Source organism: Sminthopsis crassicaudata, chromosome 3 (genome assembly GCF_048593235.1).
Source record: "Sminthopsis crassicaudata isolate SCR6 chromosome 3, ASM4859323v1, whole genome shotgun sequence".
NCBI classification, from domain to species: domain Eukaryota; kingdom Metazoa; phylum Chordata; class Mammalia; order Dasyuromorphia; family Dasyuridae; genus Sminthopsis; species Sminthopsis crassicaudata.
This window is the reverse complement of record NC_133619.1, coordinates 490493696-490516483: the sequence shown is the minus strand read 5'-3', so window position 1 is coordinate 490516483 and position 22788 is coordinate 490493696. Positions and strand designations below refer to the sequence as shown.

Below are 22788 nucleotides of genomic sequence, written 5' to 3'. Positions count from 1 at the left end.
ATGTGTGAGTGGGTGGGTAGGTATGTATATGGATGGATATATCTACATATGCATATATAAATATATCCTTTCTTAACTACTAGGGATGGAATGGGGAAGTTGGGAAAAAAAAATAAAGGACAATAACTGCAGCAAGGAACAAAATAACAATTTACAAGAAAGTAAAGATGGACACTCGTGAATATAATTTCATCTACTAATAATATATATACTTTCTTGAATTGGTATTTGTTGTTTTATATTTTGACTCTTCCCTGATGTTCTGCTGAACATATGACAGTGTTCTCTTTTGTTTTGTTTCATTTTGTTTTGTATTGCTTTTCTGTTTTTCTGTTTTTCATAATGTTTTTTAAATAAAATACATTTTTTAAAAAAGATTACAAAAAAGCTTAAGATTTGGAAGGAATCTTATGTGTCATTCAGTCCAATTTATTTATAATCAAGTGTTTCCTCTACAATATTTTGACAAATGTTCAGCTGGACTTGACTTTAACACTACCAAAATGAAATTCTAATAAAGATGAGACAACAAAAAACAACAAAAACAAAAATAAATAAAATAAAAAATAAAATCAATATCAATACTAAACTTTTATGTATGAAATATCATGGAATCTAAATTATTTAAAGAGAGGTTAAATAAATTACAGATTTTAATAGATAATAAAGCATAACAGTGGAGGACTTTAATCTTCCCCTGTCTGAACTAGACAACTCTAACTGAAGAATAAGGTAGAAGTTAAAGTGAATAGAATTTTAAGGTAAGTTAGATATAATGAATACCTAAAGAGAACTGAATAGAGATGGAAAGGAATATATATACATATATATATATATATATATATATATATATATATATATATATATATATATATATATATTTACTTTATTTAATTTATATATATATATATATATATATATATATATTTATCTTTTTCTCAGCAGTAGATGGGTACCTTTACAAAGACTATATTAGGGCACAAAAATTTTATAGCTAACAGTAGAAATATTTTATAGCAGAAAAGCAAAAATATTAAATGTTTCCTTTACAAATCACAATTCAAAAAATCAAACTATGGAAATATTGGGGGAAAAACTAATTGAAGACTAAACAAACCAATCTTAAAAAATGTATAGGTTAAAGAGCAATTTTATTAAAGAAAATGACAATAATGAAACATAATAAATGAGTTATAGCAAAAGCAGTAATCAGAAGAAAATGTATATCTCTAAGTGCTTTTATCAGTGATAAAAGAGAAAGCAGATCAATGAACTGTATATGCAATTTAAAAAAACTAGAAAAAGAGCAAATTAAAAATCTCCAATTTAACACTAAATTGGAAATTCTAAAAACTAAAGGTGAAATTAATAAAGTGTAAGAAAACTATTGAATGAATAAATAAAATTAAATTGATGTTATGAAAAAACCAATAAAACAGATAAACCATTGGTTAATATTATTTTTTTTAAAGAATAAACCTAATCACCAGTATCAAAAATGAAAGTGGTAAGCATACCACTAAAGTAGATGAAATCAAAGCAAAAATAAAGAGTTATTTTGCCCAATTATATGTCCATAAATTTAGCAACTAAAGAAAAATGGAAGAATATTTACAAAAATACAAACAGCTTTGATTAGCGAAAGAAGAAATAGAATATCTAGATCTATTTTAGAAAAAGAAACTGAACTGGCCATAAATGAGCTTCCTAAGAAAAAAGCACCAGGACCAGAAAAAATTATAAATGAATTTCATCAAATATTTAAAGATCAATTAATTCCAATATTAAATTATTTGGATTAATAGACAAAAGGGGGGATTCTAAGAAACTCCTTTTTAATTAAACAAATAGAATAGAGAAAAAGTAAAAACAGAGAAAATAATAGACCAATCTCATTAATGAATATCAATGCAAAAACACTAAATAAAATACTTGTTAAAAGATTATAACAATGTATGTATGTATATATATGTGTGTGTGTGTGTGTGTATGTGTGTGTGTGTGTGTGTATATATATATATAACCAAGTGAGAATCATGGTAAGCATGCAGAGATGGTTTAACATAAGAAAAACTATTAACATAATTGATTATATCAATCATACAAGTAACAAAATTTTATGATAATATGGATACAGGAAAAGCATTTGATAAAATATAATCCTTCTTCCCTCCATCCCTCCATCCCTTCCTCCTTCCCTTCCTTCCTCCTTCTGTCCACATAAAATATCATACCTTTACCTAATAGATGTTCTTAAAAGCATTTTTTTTTCTTTTTTATACCTCTAAACTTTCCCAAGATATCTTGGGATTTACTGACTAGATTTCTTTCTTAAGGAGCATAGCTTAAACAAAAAACAATGTAATTCTCAGTCACCACCAATAAATTGTAGGCCAAGCCCCATTTGGTCATTGTTTGGGTCCTGATTGACTCAGATTAAATATAAATAGCAGTCATTTCTGCTTTGGCCAAAAATCCTGAGAGTCTTTTCCTCCCAGATTCATTCATTCATTTATTTTTTATTTGGATTTTTTGGGGACTAGGATACCTAGTAGCCTCAATTGCTGCCTAGTCTTAATCCCTGAATGGATTTGGCCTCAGTCAAACTGAGACTGTTGAAAACTTTAACTTAAAAAGGCCAATTCAATTAATCTATATATTCAATGCCATCTCAATTAAATTAGAAAAAAAAAAACTATTTTATGGAGCTACAAAAAATTATAAATCTTATTTGGAAAAACAAATGAATATTAAAAGAACTAATGAAAAAATGTAAAAGAAGAAAGTTTAATAGTATATCAAGGCAGTAATTATCAAAACTATCTGGTACTGGCTAAGAAATAGAAAGATACATCAGTGGAACAGAATAGACATATAATCTACAGAAGCAAATCTCCAAGATCTCTATGAAATAAGGAAGAGTGAAATGAACAGAACCAAGAGAATAATGCATTCAATTCAAGAATTGAAATATAGTTAGTTTTTGACAAGTGAAAAGATTTGTTTTAGACATAAGAATTCAATACTTGATTAAAATGGTTAGTAAAACTGGAAAGCATCTGGCAGAAACTGAACATAGACCAATATTTTATACGATTTACCAAGATAAGGTCAAAATAGATACATGACCTAGATATAAAAAGAGAAGTTACAAGAGAACTTGAAGAACATGGAACATATTACCTATCAGACTTATGTATAAGTGAACAATTTATGAACAAACAAGATTGTGTATGTTGTAAGCTATAAAATGGATAGTTTTTATTACATTAAATTTAAAAGGTTTTCTACAGATAAAACAAATTTATCCAAGATCAAAAGGAAAGCAAAAAATAGGAGTAAGGAGGGGGAATTTTATATACAGATTCTCAGGTAGAGATCTCATATCTCAAACAAATAAAGAACTATGTCAAATCTATAAAAATGCAAGTCATTCCCCAATTGAAAAAATCAAAACAATTTATAGTCATATGAAAAATGCTCTAAATTATTAAGAAAATATAAATTAAAACAACCTTGAGATATTTTACATCTATCAAATTGGCTAAAATGATGAAGGTAAAAAATGACAAATGTTGCAGGGGATGTAGGAAAAATGGGGCCTTAATTCATTATTGTTGGATCTTTGAGCTAATTCAACCATTTTAGAGAGAGATTTGAAATTATTCCCATAGAATTATTATACTGCCTATGAAACCTTTGTCTCGGCAATACCTCAATAGTCTGTTTCCCAAGATGATTGTGAGAAATGGGAAAGAACCTGTATATTCTAAAATATTTATAGCAGCTCTCTTTGTGATGAAAAAGAACTGGAGATTATGGGAATGCCCATCAATTGAGAGATAGCTAAACAAATTGTAGCATATGTTCATGATGGATTATTACTCTGCTACACATATTATTCTGCTTTTCTAAAATCATGGCATGAAGCAACTAGATAGTGCAATAGAGAGAGCACAGGACCTGAAATCACTTAACAGCAAGTAACTTAATCCCATTGCTGGAAGGAAAGGAAGGAAGGAAGGAAGGAAGGAAGGAAGGAAGGAAGGAAGGAAGGAAGGAAGGAAGGAAGGAAGGAAGGAAGGAAGGAAGGAAGGAAGGAAGGAAGGAAGGAAGGAAGGAAGGAAGGAAGGAAGGAAGGAAGGAAGGAAGGAAGGAAGGAAGGAAGGAAGGAAGGAAGGAAGGAAGGAAGGAAGGAAGGAAAAGCATGGAGATTTCTATAAAATAAGGAAGAGTGAAATGAGCAGAATGAGAGAAGAGAATAATGCATGCAGTAACAGCTGAATTGTTTTAAGAACAACTCTGAATAGCCAACTCATTCTGACTATTATACCCAAATTAACCTCAAAGATCCTATAAAGGAAAATGCTATTTGAATCCAGAAAGAAATATTGTAGTGGTAGAAAATGATGAGCTAGTTGATTTAGAAAAACATAAAAAGGTTTGGACTTATGAAGAAAGATATCATCCACCCTCAGAGAAACAGATGATAGGAGGAAATATGTATAATGCAATCTAACATACGTGTAGAAGTTTATATGCATATGTTTATAGATATCTATGTGTGTATATCTGTGCCCAATTGTAACCTTCGAAGTATCAGGGAGGGAAGAGAAGAAATAAAAAAGAAGTACATAGCAGAGAACAAAAGAAAACCAACAAGCAAAAAAAAAAAAAAAAGTTGAGCAGCTTTGAAAACAAAGAATATTATTTATTATATAAGTTTTCTTGAATTGAAAATTTATTGTTTTATATTAAATCCTCTTTTATGGCCTGCTGTGTAGATGGTGATATGTTGTGTTTTTTTTTCTTTTCTCATTTTGTATTTAAGTATAAAATTTTTTAAATTACCCAAAAAAGAGAAAGAAATTAAGGTGACAAAAAGGCGGGGAGGGCTGGGGTTGACAACTATACTTGTGGAACACTGCATATGTCAAACTTTTTGCTTTATTGGTTAGCTTTATTTCCTCTTTTTAAAAAATTGTTATAAGAGATAGTTCTCTGAGTGGAGGAGAAAAATAAATTTGGGGATACAGGTAATATAAAACTTTAAAAGCCTACTTCATTTTGCACTAAATCAATGTCTTCCCATGTTTTTCTGTATCCACCATTTCTTAAAGCACAGTGATAGTACATTTGTATTTACATTTGTAAATTTGTTTGGCCATTGTCCAATCAATAGACCATCTTGGATTGTTGAAGACTCATCCTGGAAGGACTGAAAGATCAATCAACCCTGGGGATGCTCTTCCCTCCTTATATTTCCCACCTTGATCTCTCCCTCAAATTTGGCCAATCCAGAATCCATCTGAGCTGCTTCATTGCTCACATGGCTTGGATGAAAAGAGTGTTACTAACTCTGTTTCTTGTGGTAAAATGTAGGATCACTACTCCACAACAAGCGTTAGGGTAGAAGTTGGGAGAGGAAAGGAGTCAAATTATAAATAAGTAAAATTGAAGGTTCTAATATATCCATTAGATTGTTATTGTTTCTTTTTTCATTCTTGAAAATGACCATGACATACAAGTGAATTGATTTTAAGTGAGAGAGGGCTATGCAAGGTCACCTGTCTCACTTTCCCATCCAGAGCCATCTAAATCCAGTGGCAAGATATAGGTCAAAATGACTGAAGATGGCCCTGGATGAAATGGGAGACCTTGACCTTTTTAAGCTAAGTTCTTCAACAAGTCTCAGTTTGACTGAGGCCATACCCATTGAAGCAAAGAATTTCCTCCTTCACATAGTCAAAAAAGAAAGAAAGGAATATAAATTAAAAATTAATTAATCTGGGAAGGGAAGCCCCTCAGAGTTTCTGATCAAAGCAGAAATGATTGCTATTTACATTCAATCTGAGTTGATCAGGACCCAAACAATGATCAAATGGGGCTTGATCTAGAACCTATTGGTGGCCAATGAGAATCAGATTGGCTTTGGTTTAAGACATGGTTCTTAAGAAAAAAATCTAGCTAGTAAACCCAAAGCTATCTTGGGAGGATTCAGATGTGCAAAAGAAAAAAAAAACTTTTAAGAGCATCTGTAGAAAAGGGAAGAAGGAAGGAAGGAAGGAAGGAAGGAAGGAAGGAAGGAAGGAAGGAAGGAAGGAAGGAAGGAAGGAAGGAAGGAAGGAAGGAAGGAAGGAAAAGAAAGAAAAGGAAAGGAAGGAAGGGAGGAAGGAAGGAAGGAAGGAAGGAAGGAAGGAAGGAAGGAAGGAAGGAAGGAAGGAAGGAAGGAAGGAAGGAAGGAAGGAAGGAAGGAAGGAAGGAAGGAAGGAAAGGAAAAGAAAGAAAAGAAGGAAAGGAAGGAAGGGAGGGAGGGAGGGGAAAAGGAAGTCTTCCAACTGACTAATTCCAGTTCATGAACCAGCTTTACTCACAAAGATTGTCCTTCCTTCCAGAAGAGGACCATGACATCAGGGAGGTGATTCCATAACATGCAAATGAACTGGATTGAAGTAAGGGAGGACTGTGCAAGGTCACTTGTCTCACTTTCCCCTCCAGAGCCATCTAAATCCAGTGGCAATATATAGGTCAAAATTACTTGGAGATGCCCCTGGATGAAATAGGAGACCTTGGATTTTTTAAGGTCTAAATTTAACTGAGGCCACACCCACTGAGGCAGAGAATCTCCTATTTCACCTGGTGACATAGAAGATTGGTAACAGAACTCAGGAATTCCACTCCTCTCCTTGACTAAAAAAAAAGTAAAAAAGGTGTTATTTTTGCCCACTACTTGGTATATTACTTATGTATTGAATACTCAAAACATAGACACACTCCTTACCCTCCTTTTCTCTTCTAATACTCCCCTATCAAACCTCAAAAATTTAACTGCAGGACAGCATCTTCTAAAAGTGGGTCCATTAAGTCCCTGATCAGGTCCATATCCAGCTCCCCACTGTCACAAACTTTGAGACAATTAAAAAAAAAATCTAATCCCCTCTCTCCCCACCCGAATCACACAATAAACAGGCAAAGGGGAAAAAAAAATTGTGTGTGTGAAAAGGTGGGGGTGGTAGAAGCTTGGGAAAGCGAGAGAAAACCTCTAATGAATTCAAAGCCGCTTTCCACCACATTACCCCCATCCGCTCCGATCTGTCTGGCTTGGAGCAAAGTTTCCCAAACTTGTAAAGAACAACTGCTGCTTTCTCTCCCCTTTGTTTTTCCCTCTCAGGATGGAAAATGAATTTCGAGCATCGCTCTGGAGCCTGCCAAGTAATTGGAAAACATGTTGAACAATTTGTTTGGTTGGTTGGTGGAGTCTGGCTTTCTTTCTTTTTTTTTTCTTCCTCCCGTTTTCTGTGAAATATCAATTCCACTTTGCCCGCTTTCTGGCTGCTGGTTAATCAACTCCACGCGGAGCCCTTGGTCTTACACTCAGGTTCCTCTTACATTTCACTGGAGAGAGAGGGGAGGGAATGGAGAGAGCTTACTTTGGGTTTTTCTTAAAGGCGTCATCTCCATTTTTCTTCACTATTTTTCAGTCCTGGGGGCAACTCTTCAAGGGAAGCCTCTCTCCTACTGCCCCCTCTACTTCCTCAGAATTCACAGCAGAATACAAAGTGCAGCTGAAGACCTTGTATAACTCAGAGACTTTCAGTGTTTTAAGATCATGGGATTTAGAGCTAAAGGGGACTAAAATCATTTATTCCTATCACCTCGTTTTACAGGTGAAACTGAAACCCAAGGGCAACAGCTAGTGGGGCTGGAATTAGAACGTGGATATTCTGATTCCAAATCCCGGTATTCTTTTCAACAACGTTTGATTTCCAGAGAGACTTATTATTTCACACCCCAAACGACCCTTTTTTCTCTATCCCTTTTGTCTGCCATTTGAGCTATTTTCCTTAAACATTTTATTCTGTCTAGAATATCTTCTTTGATCTACCCCGAATCTCTTTTTCCCTTTTACTCTGTTCTGTCTTCTCCGTGCCCTTCCCTTCCCGGTGCCCAGGCCATTCCCAGATTGAGTCCGCATGCTATACTACCCAGAAAGCTTGCTCTCCACGGACCCCTTTCTGCTCCCTCTTTTCTGGGAGTCAATTCTCTTCACTCCTCCGCGAGCACTGGCACGGAGAATCGGCAAAGGGAACTGAAACAGAAAGGAGATCTGTTCGTTACGTATTAAATAAAATATACTATATTTCAGAGCTGTTGGAGTGATGATTTAAACATGAAGTCAAAGTCAGTAATGGTGTTGTCAGAGCTGTAATGTTAACACCGATCAATAATTCACAGACATGTTGCAACTGTGCCTCAGGCGGCAGAGTCTGCCTCGGGCAGCCATCCGAGCTTTCCCTCTCAAAGGTTCTTACCTAGTTGTGGGCCTTGGTGACTGCATTTCAAAACCTAAAGCTTGCCATTTTCCTAGTTCCAAATGGTGAGTCTCATTCTCGTTCCCTGTCCCTGGTCCTGAAGTCTAGTCTTTGCAAAGACTCCTCTGCAGGCTCTTGGTTTGCTGCTGACCTTCACCCTGACCTCCGGATTTTTCTCTCTCTGCCCTCACTGCCTCAAGACCTACAGGACAATTCTCTCCAGCACCACCTACTGTTCTGGGCTCGGCCTTCCACCCGAGTCCCCAAATTATCATTCAAGACTCTTCCCCCAACATGCACTTCTCAAACTGACTCTCTCCCACCCCACCTCACTCCATCCTGGTCTTGGGCACAACTTCCGAATCCTATATTCCACTCCAATTATTTATGCTTTCTAATCCTAACCTTCTATCTCACAATCCGCAACAACCCACCCTCTAAACTCCATGCCATCTTGAGCCAGGATCCTTCTGAAACTAGTCTCAAAGAAATAAATATCAATTACCCCCATCTTCTCTCAAATGTCACCTTCTTCATGGAACCTTCACTTTCTGTAATGAACTTAATCCCTCTGAGATCATAGATCAATTTATTTTATACATGGTACTTATGCAGTTTTGTGAATGAAAGGCCTTTATATATTGAAAATGACTGTAATAATTAGATGGCCTTGGAGTAAGAAAGATTTGAGATCAAATCCTACCCTCAGACACTTTTATTAACTATGTCCTTAGATTAACCTTTCTCAGATTCAGATCTCATTTGTATAATGAGGATGACGGCACCTACCTCATAAAGTTGTTAGGAGGATCAAATTAAAAAGTATAGATAATGCTTTGCAAACCTTAAAGCTCTATATAAATGTCATCATCATCATCATCATTATTATTATTTTAGTTATCTCTGTAAAGTTATCTTATTCCTTTACTAACATGTAAACTGTATGAGGTCTAGGACTATGCTTTATATAAAAGTTACACCACCATCCCCATTTATACTAGAGTGTTATAGTATAGAGTAGTTGTTTAACGTTTGTTGGATTTAGGTGAATTTGTCTAATTAGGGAATTGCAGAGGTGAGACCTCAAAACTCACTTAGTTCAACTCTTACTCAAACTAAAAGTCTCCTTTACATATAGTCATTCAGTATCTACCCTATTAATAATATTATGGGTGTTAGTTATTATTGTTACTTTTATTGGAACTATGTTTTCCACATCAGTGTGGAAAACTCTTAGTGAAGGACTTCATCTAGTACTACAGATGAGGCACATTCTCTGCACCTCTCATTCTTAGAAAATGACTAAGGGCACTGAGATGTTAAATGACTTAACCAGATCATATAGCAAGTATATACCCAGAAGTAGGTCTTGAATCCAGTTCTTCTTGACTCCAAGGCCATCTCTCTATTCACTATATCAGAATGAGCCTCATTATTATTATTTTTTTCATTGTTTTTGTCTAAATATTTAGCTTTCCTCAGCCTACCAAACAGTCTAGTTCTCATCATTCAAGTGTCATTCAAGTGCTTCACTTCCTTTATAAGACTTCTCTGTATTGTTTAGCCAGAAAATAATGATCATTTCTCCCCTTATTCCCTCTAATCACTACTGGAATTTTAGTAGTTACTTTTACTACCTCTTTCTTTCCTTTATCAATACATCTACCCCTAAATGATTAAACAGTCATGTCTTTTGTACTTAATGTAGTTGTACATTCTCTCTACATCCTCATATACATATATATATATGTGTATATATATATATATATATACACATATATATACATATATATATGCCTTTCTTTCTACAATACCCTATAAGAATCCACGTGCATTTAGGAACTTAATGTTAAGAATAAAGATGTGCATGATACTTGACACATAAGAGAGTACCTGAATGGTTCCCACCCCACATTTCTCTTTATCCTACTCTCTCTTCCTCCTTTCCCTCTCCCTCCTCTTCTTGCTCCTCCCTCCTCTTTTCTCTCTTCTTCCATCTCTTTGTCTCTTACTTCCCCTCTATTCCCCCCCCTCTCTCTCTCCCTCTCCCCTATTTTTCTCTCTTCTTCCCTCTCTTCCCCCTTCTTCCTTCCTCCCTCCCTCTCCTCTCTCGCTTCCTCCTCTCCCCTCCTCTCCTTTTGGATATATGACCCACAAAGCCTTTATTAGCTCTTTCAGCTCCATTTAGCTACACAAATGGCTTGGTCACAGCTGACTGGTCCCAAATTTGCCAGTGATTTTATTTTAATTCACCATGCCTCAGTCCCCTGTGTAATACAGGTAGAGGCAGCATATTTGTTCCCAAACTCTCCTCCTGGGGTTAATCATGCACAGAACAAAACTCCATTTAAGCTACTTAATGATTTCATTTCCATCCAAGGTTTGAAGTTGTGGCTATATTATTAATGTCTCTTCCTACAACACTAGATGACTACATGTACTCACACACACATGTATTTGTATACATACATGCCCTACATCACAAAATTCCAAAAGCAAAAAGTATCATTTGGTAGTTCAATCACAAGCTTCAAAGACCTTTTTTCTAAATATCATGAAGAAACAGGAAACCTTATGCATACCTTACCTTCTCCAAAAAGCCTTTCCTGAATAACCTCAATAGCATTTATTAGCACTTAAGAGTAGTGAAATTGCTTCTCAAAGATTTCATTTTATCCTCATAGTCACTGAGGTGTAAGCACTATTATTTAGCCCATTTTTATAACTAAGAAAAATAAATAACTTAAAAAGAGATTAAATTACTTGCCTAGGTACACATAACTAGTGTCTGAGACCAGATTTAGACTCAGGTCTTTTTGCTTCCAAGTCCAATGTCCTGTCTACTGTGCACCAACTTCCTATAAATCCTGACCTTTTCTTTCTCCTAGGCTCTCTCAGCATGTCATTTTACAATCTATTTTAATTGCCACTGTGTTTATATTTCTTTGTAAATGTTCTCAATTGAATACATGCAAATGAGTGTGATCTCTAGAGAACTAGTCTGCAAAGTTCCTCAAAGATAGAAATTATACCTTAGATAATCTCTTATGGCTCCCCATATACCTAGCACTGCACAGAGATCTCTCCAAACCTGAGCACTCAATCTCCATAGCACACTTGACTGACCACCTCTCCCATTTTGACACAACACTTTTATGGAGAAACAGTACCATCTGGTGGTAACTAGCAAAATGGTCTATGAAACCATTTAATTTATCCAGTGGGGTCCTTCTCCCCTTAGATGCGAGGGGGGAGAGAGGGAGATCTCTAAGCTGGAACAATGAAGACGTTTCTCTCTCCAGGCAGCCCCCAAATCAAAGGGGATTGAAAGATATTGGAAGCACAGCCACAGACACATAGCAAAATGTTCTTAAATAGCATGTCTCTTTATTTAGTAGTTTAGTGGGAAGATGCAAATGTCACCACTGTCAGAGTTATGGATTCATCAGATGGATTTTCTTCCCCAGGACACGCTGCACTGGTCAAACATCAAGGTTAGGGGGAGGAGGACCTCAAGTGCAGGTTTTTCTATGAACCTGAAAGGACATCAACCTGGAGGCCAGAAGCAGACAGGATAGTGAGGACAGAATTGAGGTAACAGCCAATCATAGGAGTGGACATTTCTCTTGCCTCCTAAACCCTGCACCTAAGTCTTGAGACAGTTGTAGAGGAAGCAAATATATGTATATGTCATAACTTCTCTATTGGAACATAAGCTCCTAGAGGACCCAAACCATTAATTAATCTTTATATTCTCTCCAGTGATTGGCACAGTGCTTACACATTACAGAGAATCACAGAAAACAAAGAATCCTAAAGTTGGAAGGTTCTCAAATACCATCATCAAATGCATGAATACTCTCTACAAAATTAATTCTATTTCTTGCCCTATAACAAGGGAACCAGTCATTCAGAAACTGTTTGAAGACATCCAGTGAGTACCATGTAGATGCCTCATAAATATTTCTTGAATGAATGCTCTATAATAATTTTAATTTTGACCTTATATTTTGTCAAATACTTGAGTTTATTTTTCAAAGTACCACACAGAACTGTCTCTCAGTATTTCATGTATAATCATGTTTGTATGAAGTTATAGAGGAAATTGAAACTGAAGCCATGAAAATTATTTGCATCCAAGGTTTCACACTTGCTTAGTAGCAAAGCTGAGATTAGCACTCAAGTCTCCTGAATCCTAATCCAGAGAGTAAAAGCTCCTGTGGTTTTGATTTTCAATAAGTTTTTTTCCTTAAAAACAGGCCCTCATGGTCCTCCTGATCTTTGCGCTTTTAAGCAGGTGGTTTTAGAAAAAGCTTTTCTATGATATTACAATATAGAATCAAAGACATTAACATGAATCTTGCTTTAGAGTTCTTCCTGGAAGCAGAGAGATGAATAACAAGATAAACCGAGTAGCTATATCCTCCCTTCTCACTAAGGTCTTTTCTCCAGGCAAACCAAGAACAAACCAGTCTGCTCCCAAGGAATGAACCACACCTGCTTCCTTATTACCCATTTTAGTTTTTACTAATGCTAGCCTCCCTTTTTCCACCACCTCCAACCTCCTCCATCCCTACCAAACTGACCTTTATCGTTTGTCTCACCTGTGGATTCTAGCAGTCTGTGAATGAGGGTTGAACACTGGGGGTACATTCAACCATAACTTGAGACACGCTGGAAGAGAGAGAGAGATGGTATGAAATGACAGCAATCATCAGGGATACCATAGGGCAAGAGACTCTAAGGGAATCATAATGACCAGATACTTCACTTGGAGTTTCTTAGTGATCCTACTTACACAGCAGGAAAATGGGTCCAAGACATGGAGTTAGGATGAGAGAATACATGGGGTGGGAAAGGAAAATGGAGGCCAATTGAGCTGTTTCTATAGAATGTAAAATATACCAGGCAACAAACTAAGAGACTTGTATAAATCTGTTGTTAGACTAATTGGGTAGTGACTAAAGAGATCCAAGTCTTTTATTACAAAGATTTGATCCCAACAGCAGAACAGATTATTTTCTCTGAAGCTTAGACTTTTGAGTTGCACTATGAACATTCTTACCCCCAAACTAGGAAACCATAAAAGTCTTATTAAAAGGAAATCTCACCTTCTTCTCACCTGCTCTATCCTCTCCCGCATGGCCTCATCTCTCACTTCACTTGGAACTTGGAAGATACGAGTGTGACTGTAAAATGTCATTCAAACATTTTAGTTTTCAAGTTTTCTCTATTGGCCCACTCAAGAGGAAACTGCTAAAGTGGGATTATAAAAATATGTTGCCTTATTCTCTTAAAGGTTATACTCCCTTATGGATCCCCTCTCAGAATAATTTTTAATCCATGAAATAACATATATGATTACCAAGGAAACTCATTATATTGAAATCGTAAAACAAAATATTTTAATAAGTTCAAGAACTCCCAATTAAGAATCCTTCAACTATTTTTTTAAAAGCTTTTGACCAGTCAAGTTTCCCTGAGTGGTGCAATATTTTCAATTTATCAGCTTATCAAATGGTTCAGGACAAATTGAGTATATTGCTCAATCATATTTTTCCACTTCTCTATTATGATATAGAAACCAGAAATCTTGTATTTTCCCCATAGTAGGCAAGTGATATAACAAAAAGAAATTCAAGCATCCAAATCAAAATAAATGTTCTTCCCAAAATCAAAATAAATGTTTCAAGATCCTTACAATTAAAATAAAGTCTTTAAAAAAAAAAAAAGCAACTCAGGGGCATAGAATCTATTGAATCTGAATTTCTTGTAGTGATGATTAGGAGTGGTAACAGAGAAAATTCAACATCACAGGTAAGGCACAACTCATTGAAATGTTATTTTCTTATAGTATCATTGGTTATTTTTTGAAACAACAGAAGCCAATTGATTCTATTATAATGTGCTTATTTTCCCAGGTCTCTCTCATAAATTTTCCACAAGCTGATGGATATCTACCAGTCTACAGTAATCTATCTACCTAATACAATATGCTTTCAGCCTCCCTAACTTTTCTCAAATTGTTCCTCCAATATAGAAGGAAGCCTCTACTTTGTCCTCTCTGCTTATCCACCCTCAGGCAAGATTATACTTCTCTTCTGAATTAATAACACAAATTATCTCTTTTTTCACTTATCTTATCCTAGATTGTTCTTCTAATATCTTGTTATTTAATTTTTCATGTGTATGAGACATATTACAAGCTCCCAGAAAAAAGAGTCTTTGTCTTTTTATATATCTTTCTATTCTATATGATATCTAGGATAGCACTGTATAAATTAATAGGCATTCAATGAATATTTTGCCAGATGAATATTAAAGTAAGTTAGTGTATCTTAAGTGAATAAAGGCAATCTGATTTTTTTCCCCTGAAGCTGGGGTTAAGTGACTTGCCCAGGGTCACACAGCTAGGAAGTGTTAAGTATCTGAGACCAGATTTGAACTCGGGTCCTTCTGAATCAATCTGATATTTTTAATTGCTATGGAAAGGGATTGCCTATGGATAATTTATAAATACGAAATATATATGCTAATATATAATATAATATACAGCTATATATTATGTAATATACATATATATTAGATATATTTAGGTTATATAACTTAGAAGATATCTCTGATTTAGAGCTAGGGAAAAATCTAAAGATCAGCTATTTCCATCTCAATTCACAGATAAAGAAACTGAGGTCCAGAGGAATTAAATAATTTGCTTAAGATCTCACAAATGATCAGCATCAAATGTGAGATATGAATTCAGATCTTCTGACTCCAAAATCAATACTTTTTCTACTATGCCACTTTGAAACAATCATAATTCCTCATTATCCCTATGTCTAATACCTAAAAGAAAAGTATCCATGCACAAGAGAGCTGGCCTTAGATAGAGATGTAGTAAGCAGTCCTCCAAAGCTGTAATTTAGAGATCTTAGGAAGCCTTTGCCTCTTTAAGAATCTGAGGAATCAAATCTTTGTTGTGAATGTTCTCCTCCATTGCTATAGTTCACGAACCCCATCAATGCCTTTGAATTTGGTGCACTCTTATTTTTCCATAGATCCTCCAAAGAAAATCTCATTGGAGTGCTAGGATCTTTCCTCAAGATTTGTATATATCAGAAGTACCAATGTATCACTTTAGCTATTAATTTGTACCCCTACCATATAACCAACTCACTTTCTTTTACAATTACACCTTGTCTAGTATCTCAATGCCACTTATCAATAATAATTGGAATAGGAATTCTGCAACCAGGAAATAGGAATTAGGAAGCTGCAAAACAGCTTTGTCTTTTAGGGCGAGATGAGATGTGTCAACATGACATTCTAGGCTCTCTGCCTTTGGGGTAGATGATTGTCTCCCATAGGGTGGAGTCTATTCCCCTAACCACAATATACATAGTTCAATGACTGCACCTCCTTCTACCCCAATCCATATAGATAACAGCCAAGTTTGTAGTACAGGCTCATACACAAAAAGTCCTTGTTACAGATTTACCAAAGAATGCAAACAATGAATGACATTGCTATCTAAAAATGTGATAGAAAAGACCTTAGTAAACTGATCTATGTGCCTACTTTCTCATTTGTTTAAAAAAACTTTGTCAGAATTATCTACATGTATTTTGAAGGTAACCTTGATGAAAATATGAGAGTATGATAAATGGCATTTAAGAAATCAAAGAATGAATGGGAAAGACCAAGTACACATAATTTGTATTATACCATACATAAATTGATTTTCTACATAATTATAAGGTTAATCAAATATTGCAGAGGGGGACAATATCTCACTATTTATTGCTTGTTAACTATTAAAAAAACACATTTGACTCAGTAGATAAAATAACAAGAAATCTTGTTTACTGACTCTGATTAGAAGACATGAAGTAAAACAAGGATATATTATACACACACACACACACACACACACACACACACACACACATATACATATATCTTATACAAAGGTGTTCACCACTATCAGGACAACATTCTATACATGGTCCAAATGAAAAAGAAATTCCTTGACAATAGTGATGTGTCAGCATTATATGAAATATATATTTCATTATATGAAATTCTAGAACATTAAAGGACTTTCTCATTGTGATACAAGGTTCTTCAAAATGAGTTTAACAATCCAAGAAAAAGCAAAAGGATTAGAAATGCCTATTATCTAGATGATGACATTCAGTTGAAAGGCCTGTCCCTTGAATTAGTAAAAAGTACCTTTTGCAGATGAGCAGTGGTCCAGAAAGGTAATTGTAATACATTTGGGAAATTATTCAGTGTTTACTAATCCTAAATTGACCCCAATGGGGAAAAGACCCTTTTTTCATAAAAATATCATCCTGTGATATTATATGTCCAGGGGGCAAGAATAGACAGATGGTGGATATAAGTAAACTGAAGCATATTCCAGACAATGATTTATGCCTAAGAAGTTGTATTAAGATTTAGGGCATATCACAGACAAGTATGGTGTGATTGGAAAAGAAAATGAGTTGATTATGTGGTAGGAGTACAAATTAATAGCCAGACTGACACATTGGTACTTTTGATACAAAAGACCTAAAAGGAAGATTAGCTTTTCAGGGAGATGATCTTAAGAGGCCTATAGAGAAACAAGAATAGTAACAGACTCAAAAAGTATTTCTGGGGATCATGAACTATAGCAATGGAGGGAACATTCACATCAAAGATGTGATTCATCAAATTCCTGAAGTGTCAAAGGCTTTCCAAGATCTTCAAATTAAAGCTTTGGAGGCCTGTTTACTACATCTCTAGCTAAGGCCAGGTCTCTTTTGCATGGATACTTTTCTTTTAGGTATTATTAGAGACAACGATAATGAGATTTTGCATTTCTTAATTTGAGTCATGACTGTTTCAAAGTGGCACAGTTTTGGAGTCAGAAAACTTGAATTCGAATCTCACATTTGATGCTGACCATTTGTGAGACCTTAGGCAAGTTGTTTAACTTCTCTGGGTCTCAGTTTCTTCATTTATGAAATGAGGTGAAAGCAGATGATCTTTAGTTTTTTTCCTAGCTCTAAATCAGAGATCTTATAAGTTATATAAACTATAAATACATATTTTATAAGTATGTAACAAACACAACTGTAACATGTACTTATATATTATGTAATATATAAGCATGTATGTATAAATTATATATTTAGAGAGATCTGAGAGTTTAGCCTTGAGGGACACTGGTCTGTAGGCCAGAGAAATGCATGGGAATGTTTGGAGGAGGTATGGAGATTCAGTTTGAGGGCTGACAGACTTCAAGACAAGATTGCTAAGGCTAGGGGAAAGGAGAATGGAAAATTCTAGCCTCAGGCACTAAGAAACCTCTTTTCATCTCTGTTGCAGATGAGGGCTTTGACTTTTGCATTTTAAGAGCTTATTTTCCTTTAGCTTTTAAAGTCCAATGACTATTGAACAATTCAGGTGCAAAAATAAGAAAAATTTGAAATTGTTTTGAAAGCATAAAAGGTGGGGGAGGGACTTTTCTCCCATGAATCACTTGAAAGCTTAGGATAAAAAAAATGACCTCTAGAGATAGAACAAAGGTACAAAAAATTCCAATCCAAAGCACACTTTTCTAGAAAGCAGAGAAGAAAGAAAAAATATAAACTAGTATAGAATTCAGAGGGAAATATCTTTCTTGTGGCCAGATGCCTCTCCCTCTACTATTACTATGGGGGTTTTTTTAATCTCCTAGAAGGGTAAGTGGGTATATTTTTTACCTCCATCTTATGAACTGGATCCGTGTTCTCTCCTCAAGGACCTCTTGGCTCCGATTTGCTGACAAGTCAGATTTTGAAATATGATGTTTCACCTAGAAAATCCAAATGAAAAGTATCATGATTTCTTTTCAGGGAATGAAACAAAGTCAAGCCAATCTCCTCTCCCTACAAATAGATGCCCCATTCAGCCTTCCTTGGTCTCTGTGGATGTGCTCTAGGGAAACTACCTCTCAGTCATATTCATCTTATCAGTCAGTCTTTATGAATTCCCTAGTAAGTTTGTAAAAATATATGACTGAAACACATACAACCCCCTACCCTCTCTTCAACCACCCACAAATAAGGGAGAGGCATAATTGATATTTAGGTCCAGCCTCTTTTCTTAGCCTGATCTTCTTCCCCCCAAACTCTTGCCCCTGTTACCACATCTCTTGTCACATGTACTTCTTGACCATGAGTTGGAGGACAGTTTGACATCTTTTGTTTGATACCTTGGGAAGCCTCTTCTTCGGTCTGAAACATAAGCAGATCTTCTTTGAGGCTTCACGAACCTCCTTGAGTTCCCAGATATATCCCATTATTCCCCAAATAATTCCTTCTGACATCAGTAAACTGAGAGAGTATAGCCAAACTCATACTCGAGAATCTTAGCTAAAGCTCTTCCACCCACCCCCAAAAGTTATCTAAGAAATTTGGTGGATAGATCTCAGCTCTAGCCTTCTTTATCAGCAGAGCTCAATTGCAATTAAATGTTGATATTGAGTCTCTTGGTGACTCATACAAAAAAGCATGGATCCCTGACCCCACTGTAGATCCCTCCCTAGGTGGTCTCTAACTTTTATAAATGGGGATACCTATTCAGAGAGCCTCCTAACCTTTTTCAGCCAGTGTTGAACCACTGACACTGCCTCGCTTTCCACAACTTCAATGTCCTAGAAGAGATTTAGCAATGTTAGATTCCACTCACTCCCCAACAATTCACATTCAATAACTACTTCCCAGAAATTTTACTTCAAGCAATCCCACTTACCGAACTGGTTTTTGGTGGGAAGCAGAATCCCGCTTTTTGCCGGGCTATTATGTACACAATCCATGTTGTAATAATCATCCTTTGGCTCAGGCCAGGCCTCCTCCTTAGCTCCCTCCTTCCATAGGAGCAACCTTGGAACTCCCATAGGGTAATGGGGGCAGGGATATTGTGTCAAAACTCCAGTCTGATTGGCTGACCACTGATGATGTGACAATGGTCCCCCTTGTTCTCCTGGGTGAAAGGGAGAGGAGTGGTATACCAGACCACGGGCTCTTACTGATATTCTGAGGTTTTCTTGTTATTGTTTAGCTCTGGATGGGTTTCAGATAAGAATCTGGAAGAGACTGCCAATAGAATAAGATTTAACTATTTGGAATTTAGGGCACACATCATGGAGAGGGACCCACACCTGATAATCACAGGGAGTTTAAAAAAAAAAAAGGATCCAGTATCTTCTAGAAAGAGTATGATTTTATATAAGCTAAGTGATCCAAGGATAGTAGAGCCATTTAGGTCAAAGTTGATCTCAAGGGTCTTACTCATGTCTTTCCCTATTCTTAGAGGATAAGTGCAACTGATTATTTCCAAGAGAGATCTTAGAACATGCAAACAAAAGTCTAAAACAAAAAGGAAGGGGAAGAATCCCTCTGAAGTTCCTTGAGACAAAGCAACTACAAAAAAGAAACATTCTGGTCTATTTCCTTTGTAATATCTGTTTAGTGGTAGACCAGTAAAGAGTAGCTAAAGTTTGAATGATTTCCAAAAAAATAGTTTCTAAAGACTCTGGGCACACAATTGCTCCCTCCCTGAGCATTCTTTAGAAAAATATAAAATATATAATTACCCTATAAGCCACTTTATTGACCTTAAAGCAATTTCACCTTGGGCTATCATCCCATGTCTTTCACCATTATAGGATTTGATGTTGCAAAGGACCTTAGAGGTCACCTAGTCCATATCTCCTCATTTTACTATACTGAAACCCAGAGAGGTTAATGAATTTTAATCAAGGTCACACCTGTAATAAATAGTGGAACCCATATCCAAACTCATACATATTCATACCGGCTCCCACACATTGACCTCAACCATAAGCAGAGTAAGGGCACAGTCCTGCCTGACTTGGCCCTCTCTATAGCTTGACCTTTCAGCATTGAGTTAAACAGTTTTTTATTTCTTTTTGTCCCCAGTGATTCCATTTACTATTGACCATATAAGTCATTTAGGTTTCTAGTCTGGGAAAATGAACCACTCAGTATAAGGAAATCAGACTTCTTTTGATTTAGAGCTATCAATAAAACTTGACTCAATCAAAATTTATTTTAAGATTCCACATCTGCTGACTGAGAGCAGTTGCCAGGTACACTTTTTGGTGAGTGAGTAAAATTGACTGGTTTGACATTCTGGTGCCCCAGTCAGTTTTATATTTAATATTCAGTAACTATTTTTAAAATGTAACTTCTGATACATGAGGAATAAGAATGAAAGAGAAATAATGTATCATCAGTCACCATGTTTCCTTCTGTGAATTCAGAACTATTCCATTTTGAGAATTACTCCATTTTGTTCACACACACACACACACACACACACACACACACACATATATATATATATATATATAAAATGTACTTTCCCAGTAGTGCTTGCAATGCAAGTAACTCACACTAGGATGTAACATATTTCTCCTTTGTCTCCCTTGCCTACCAATACCAACTGCTTTTAGGTCCTGGGACCTATTTTCATGAATTATCACAAAACTGTTACCTATGATTTTAGACTATTCATCCTAAAATGAGAATGGGGGAAGGGGTGAGAGAGGTGATCTAACAAAAAGAGTTTCTTTCAGTTATACTATTTCCATAATGCCAGCTTTCATTCCCCATCCATCACAAATTAAAATGCTGAAGCCCTGAAATCTAGGATTTAAGGAAGGAAAGTAATGCACAATGAATGTGTTGATTAGACAGATAACCCAGTATCCTTTCAGGCTAAATCTTTCTTTATCCTAATCTAATAGCTCTGATTTGGCTTGTTGGAAAATATTTTCATACTGGAAATGAGAGGTTCCAGCTACATCATTCCTAAAAGCTCCTTGAGGGCTGAAATGGTTAGTTTTTGTCTCTGCATCCTCAATGCCCAGTGACTGGCACAGAACAGGTGCCAAAAAAATACCTGTTTAAACTGAATTGAATAGGAATTTATTTCAAAGATCTCAGACTTTTAAATCAGGATACATAGTTCAACTGGAACACAGAATGGGTGTTTAAATGTAACAGAAGATCAAACAACCCACTGTCTATGATTTTAGAAATAGAGGAAAGGGCTCAGTTATCCAAAAGAATATGTCAAAGGCACACACTTGCTTATATATGAAATCCCACTACAAACAAACAGTAGTTATAAGAAACAAGTGCCCACTTGATAGCACAGTTTCCTCATCTGTAAAAAGAGGTAGTAGGACTAGATAATCTCTAAGGTCCCTTTCAGTTCTAATATTCCATGATTACATTGTTTGTGGAAGAAGGAATGCCAGGATTTATTTGCTCTAAAGCAGCAGTTTTCAAAGTGTGGTCCATAAACCTTCAAGGCCCCTCAAGACCCTTTCAGGAGGACAAAACCATTTTCATAATAACACTAAGATACCCTTTGTCTACTAAAACATTCCTTTTTTCCAATTATATATTTGTATGAAGCCAGATTCTCTGCATATACTTCAACCAAAATAACATATCATAACAGACTGAAAGCAAAAAAAAGCTATGAGAACTCTTTTCTATTAAGCCAGATATTTTAAAAATTTACAAAAATATACAAAACAATCCCATTTTCATTATTTTTTGTTTTCAAAAATATATAGTTCATTCAAAATTATGTTAATGTGTAATGGATTTTTATAATTCCAATTAATTATAATTAATTTTTTCAAATTTTAATTTCTAATACGGGTAATATTAATATTATCCCCATAAACAAAAACTCTTTGCAATCCTCAATAATTTTTAAGAGTAAAAAAGGGCCCTTACATCAAAATCTTTGAGACCCATTACTCTAATGTGTCAGGGGACTAATGCCAGATTGCTTCCTAAGTTTAGGTGTGATTAACTTGGAGGACCCAGAAGTTCTATAGCATATAAATTATAAGCCAGAGAAAGAATTTACAAAAAGATATATATAATTTCTATTTATATAGATATATATGTTCTCATGCATGTGTGTGTATATATATATATGTATGTACATAGATATATTTTATATATTTATACATATGCATCTACAGGTAGACTAAGACAGAGGTATTGATATAGAGATAGGTGTATATATAGACATATAGAGATACATACATGTAGATAGATATAGATACCTATTTGTGTCTAATGGTAGCTATCTCTAGAATGGAGGTAGGAAAAGGAAGAAGAGACAAAAAAGGGAAAAAGCAAGATAATTTATATGATAACTTTATTATATATTTAAAGGGAATAGTAACTTGTATATAATAGATTTGCAGCTTTGTGTGTAATCTTTTTTATTATACTATATTACAGTATAATACTTTATTACATGAATCAAAAATAAAATAATTAGAGGGAAAAGAGGCAGTATGCTGTGGTTGTGGGGGCAGAGGTGGAATGGCCATGAAATACTGGAATTAGAGTCAGAAGTCTTAGATTCATCATTGAATTATTATGTGATATTG

The 22788-nt window shown here is 35.3% G+C and overlaps 1 protein-coding gene across 5 annotated transcripts; it reads right to left on the bottom strand.

Annotated features, from left to right (window-relative positions):
- Window positions 1–7142: 7142 nt before the first annotated feature.
- SPATA19 (spermatogenesis associated 19) lies at window positions 7143–19272 on the bottom strand. 5 transcript variants are annotated; one of them, XR_012488337.1, is made up of 8 exons: window positions 19092–19272; window positions 18937–18993; window positions 18485–18574; window positions 18062–18153; window positions 13424–13501; window positions 12917–12986; window positions 7986–8089; window positions 7143–7395 (listed from the first exon to the last, which is right to left on the bottom strand). XR_012488337.1 is itself a non-coding variant. In XM_074303770.1 (7 exons), the coding sequence occupies exons 1-6, from the start codon at window positions 19167–19169 to the stop codon at window positions 12926–12928; spliced, it is 456 nt and encodes a 151-aa protein (XP_074159871.1). In that variant the 5' UTR covers window positions 19170–19272; the 3' UTR covers window positions 7839–8089; window positions 12917–12925. The 5 variants fall into 5 exon arrangements, 4 of the variants coding, with proteins under 4 accessions (XP_074159871.1, XP_074159870.1, XP_074159872.1 ...); XM_074303770.1 differs by lacking the exon at window positions 7143–7395 and having other exon boundaries at window positions 7839–8089; XM_074303769.1 differs by lacking the exons at window positions 7143–7395; window positions 7986–8089 and adding an exon at window positions 11678–11864.
- Between the last annotated feature and the right edge of the window lie 3516 nt (window positions 19273–22788).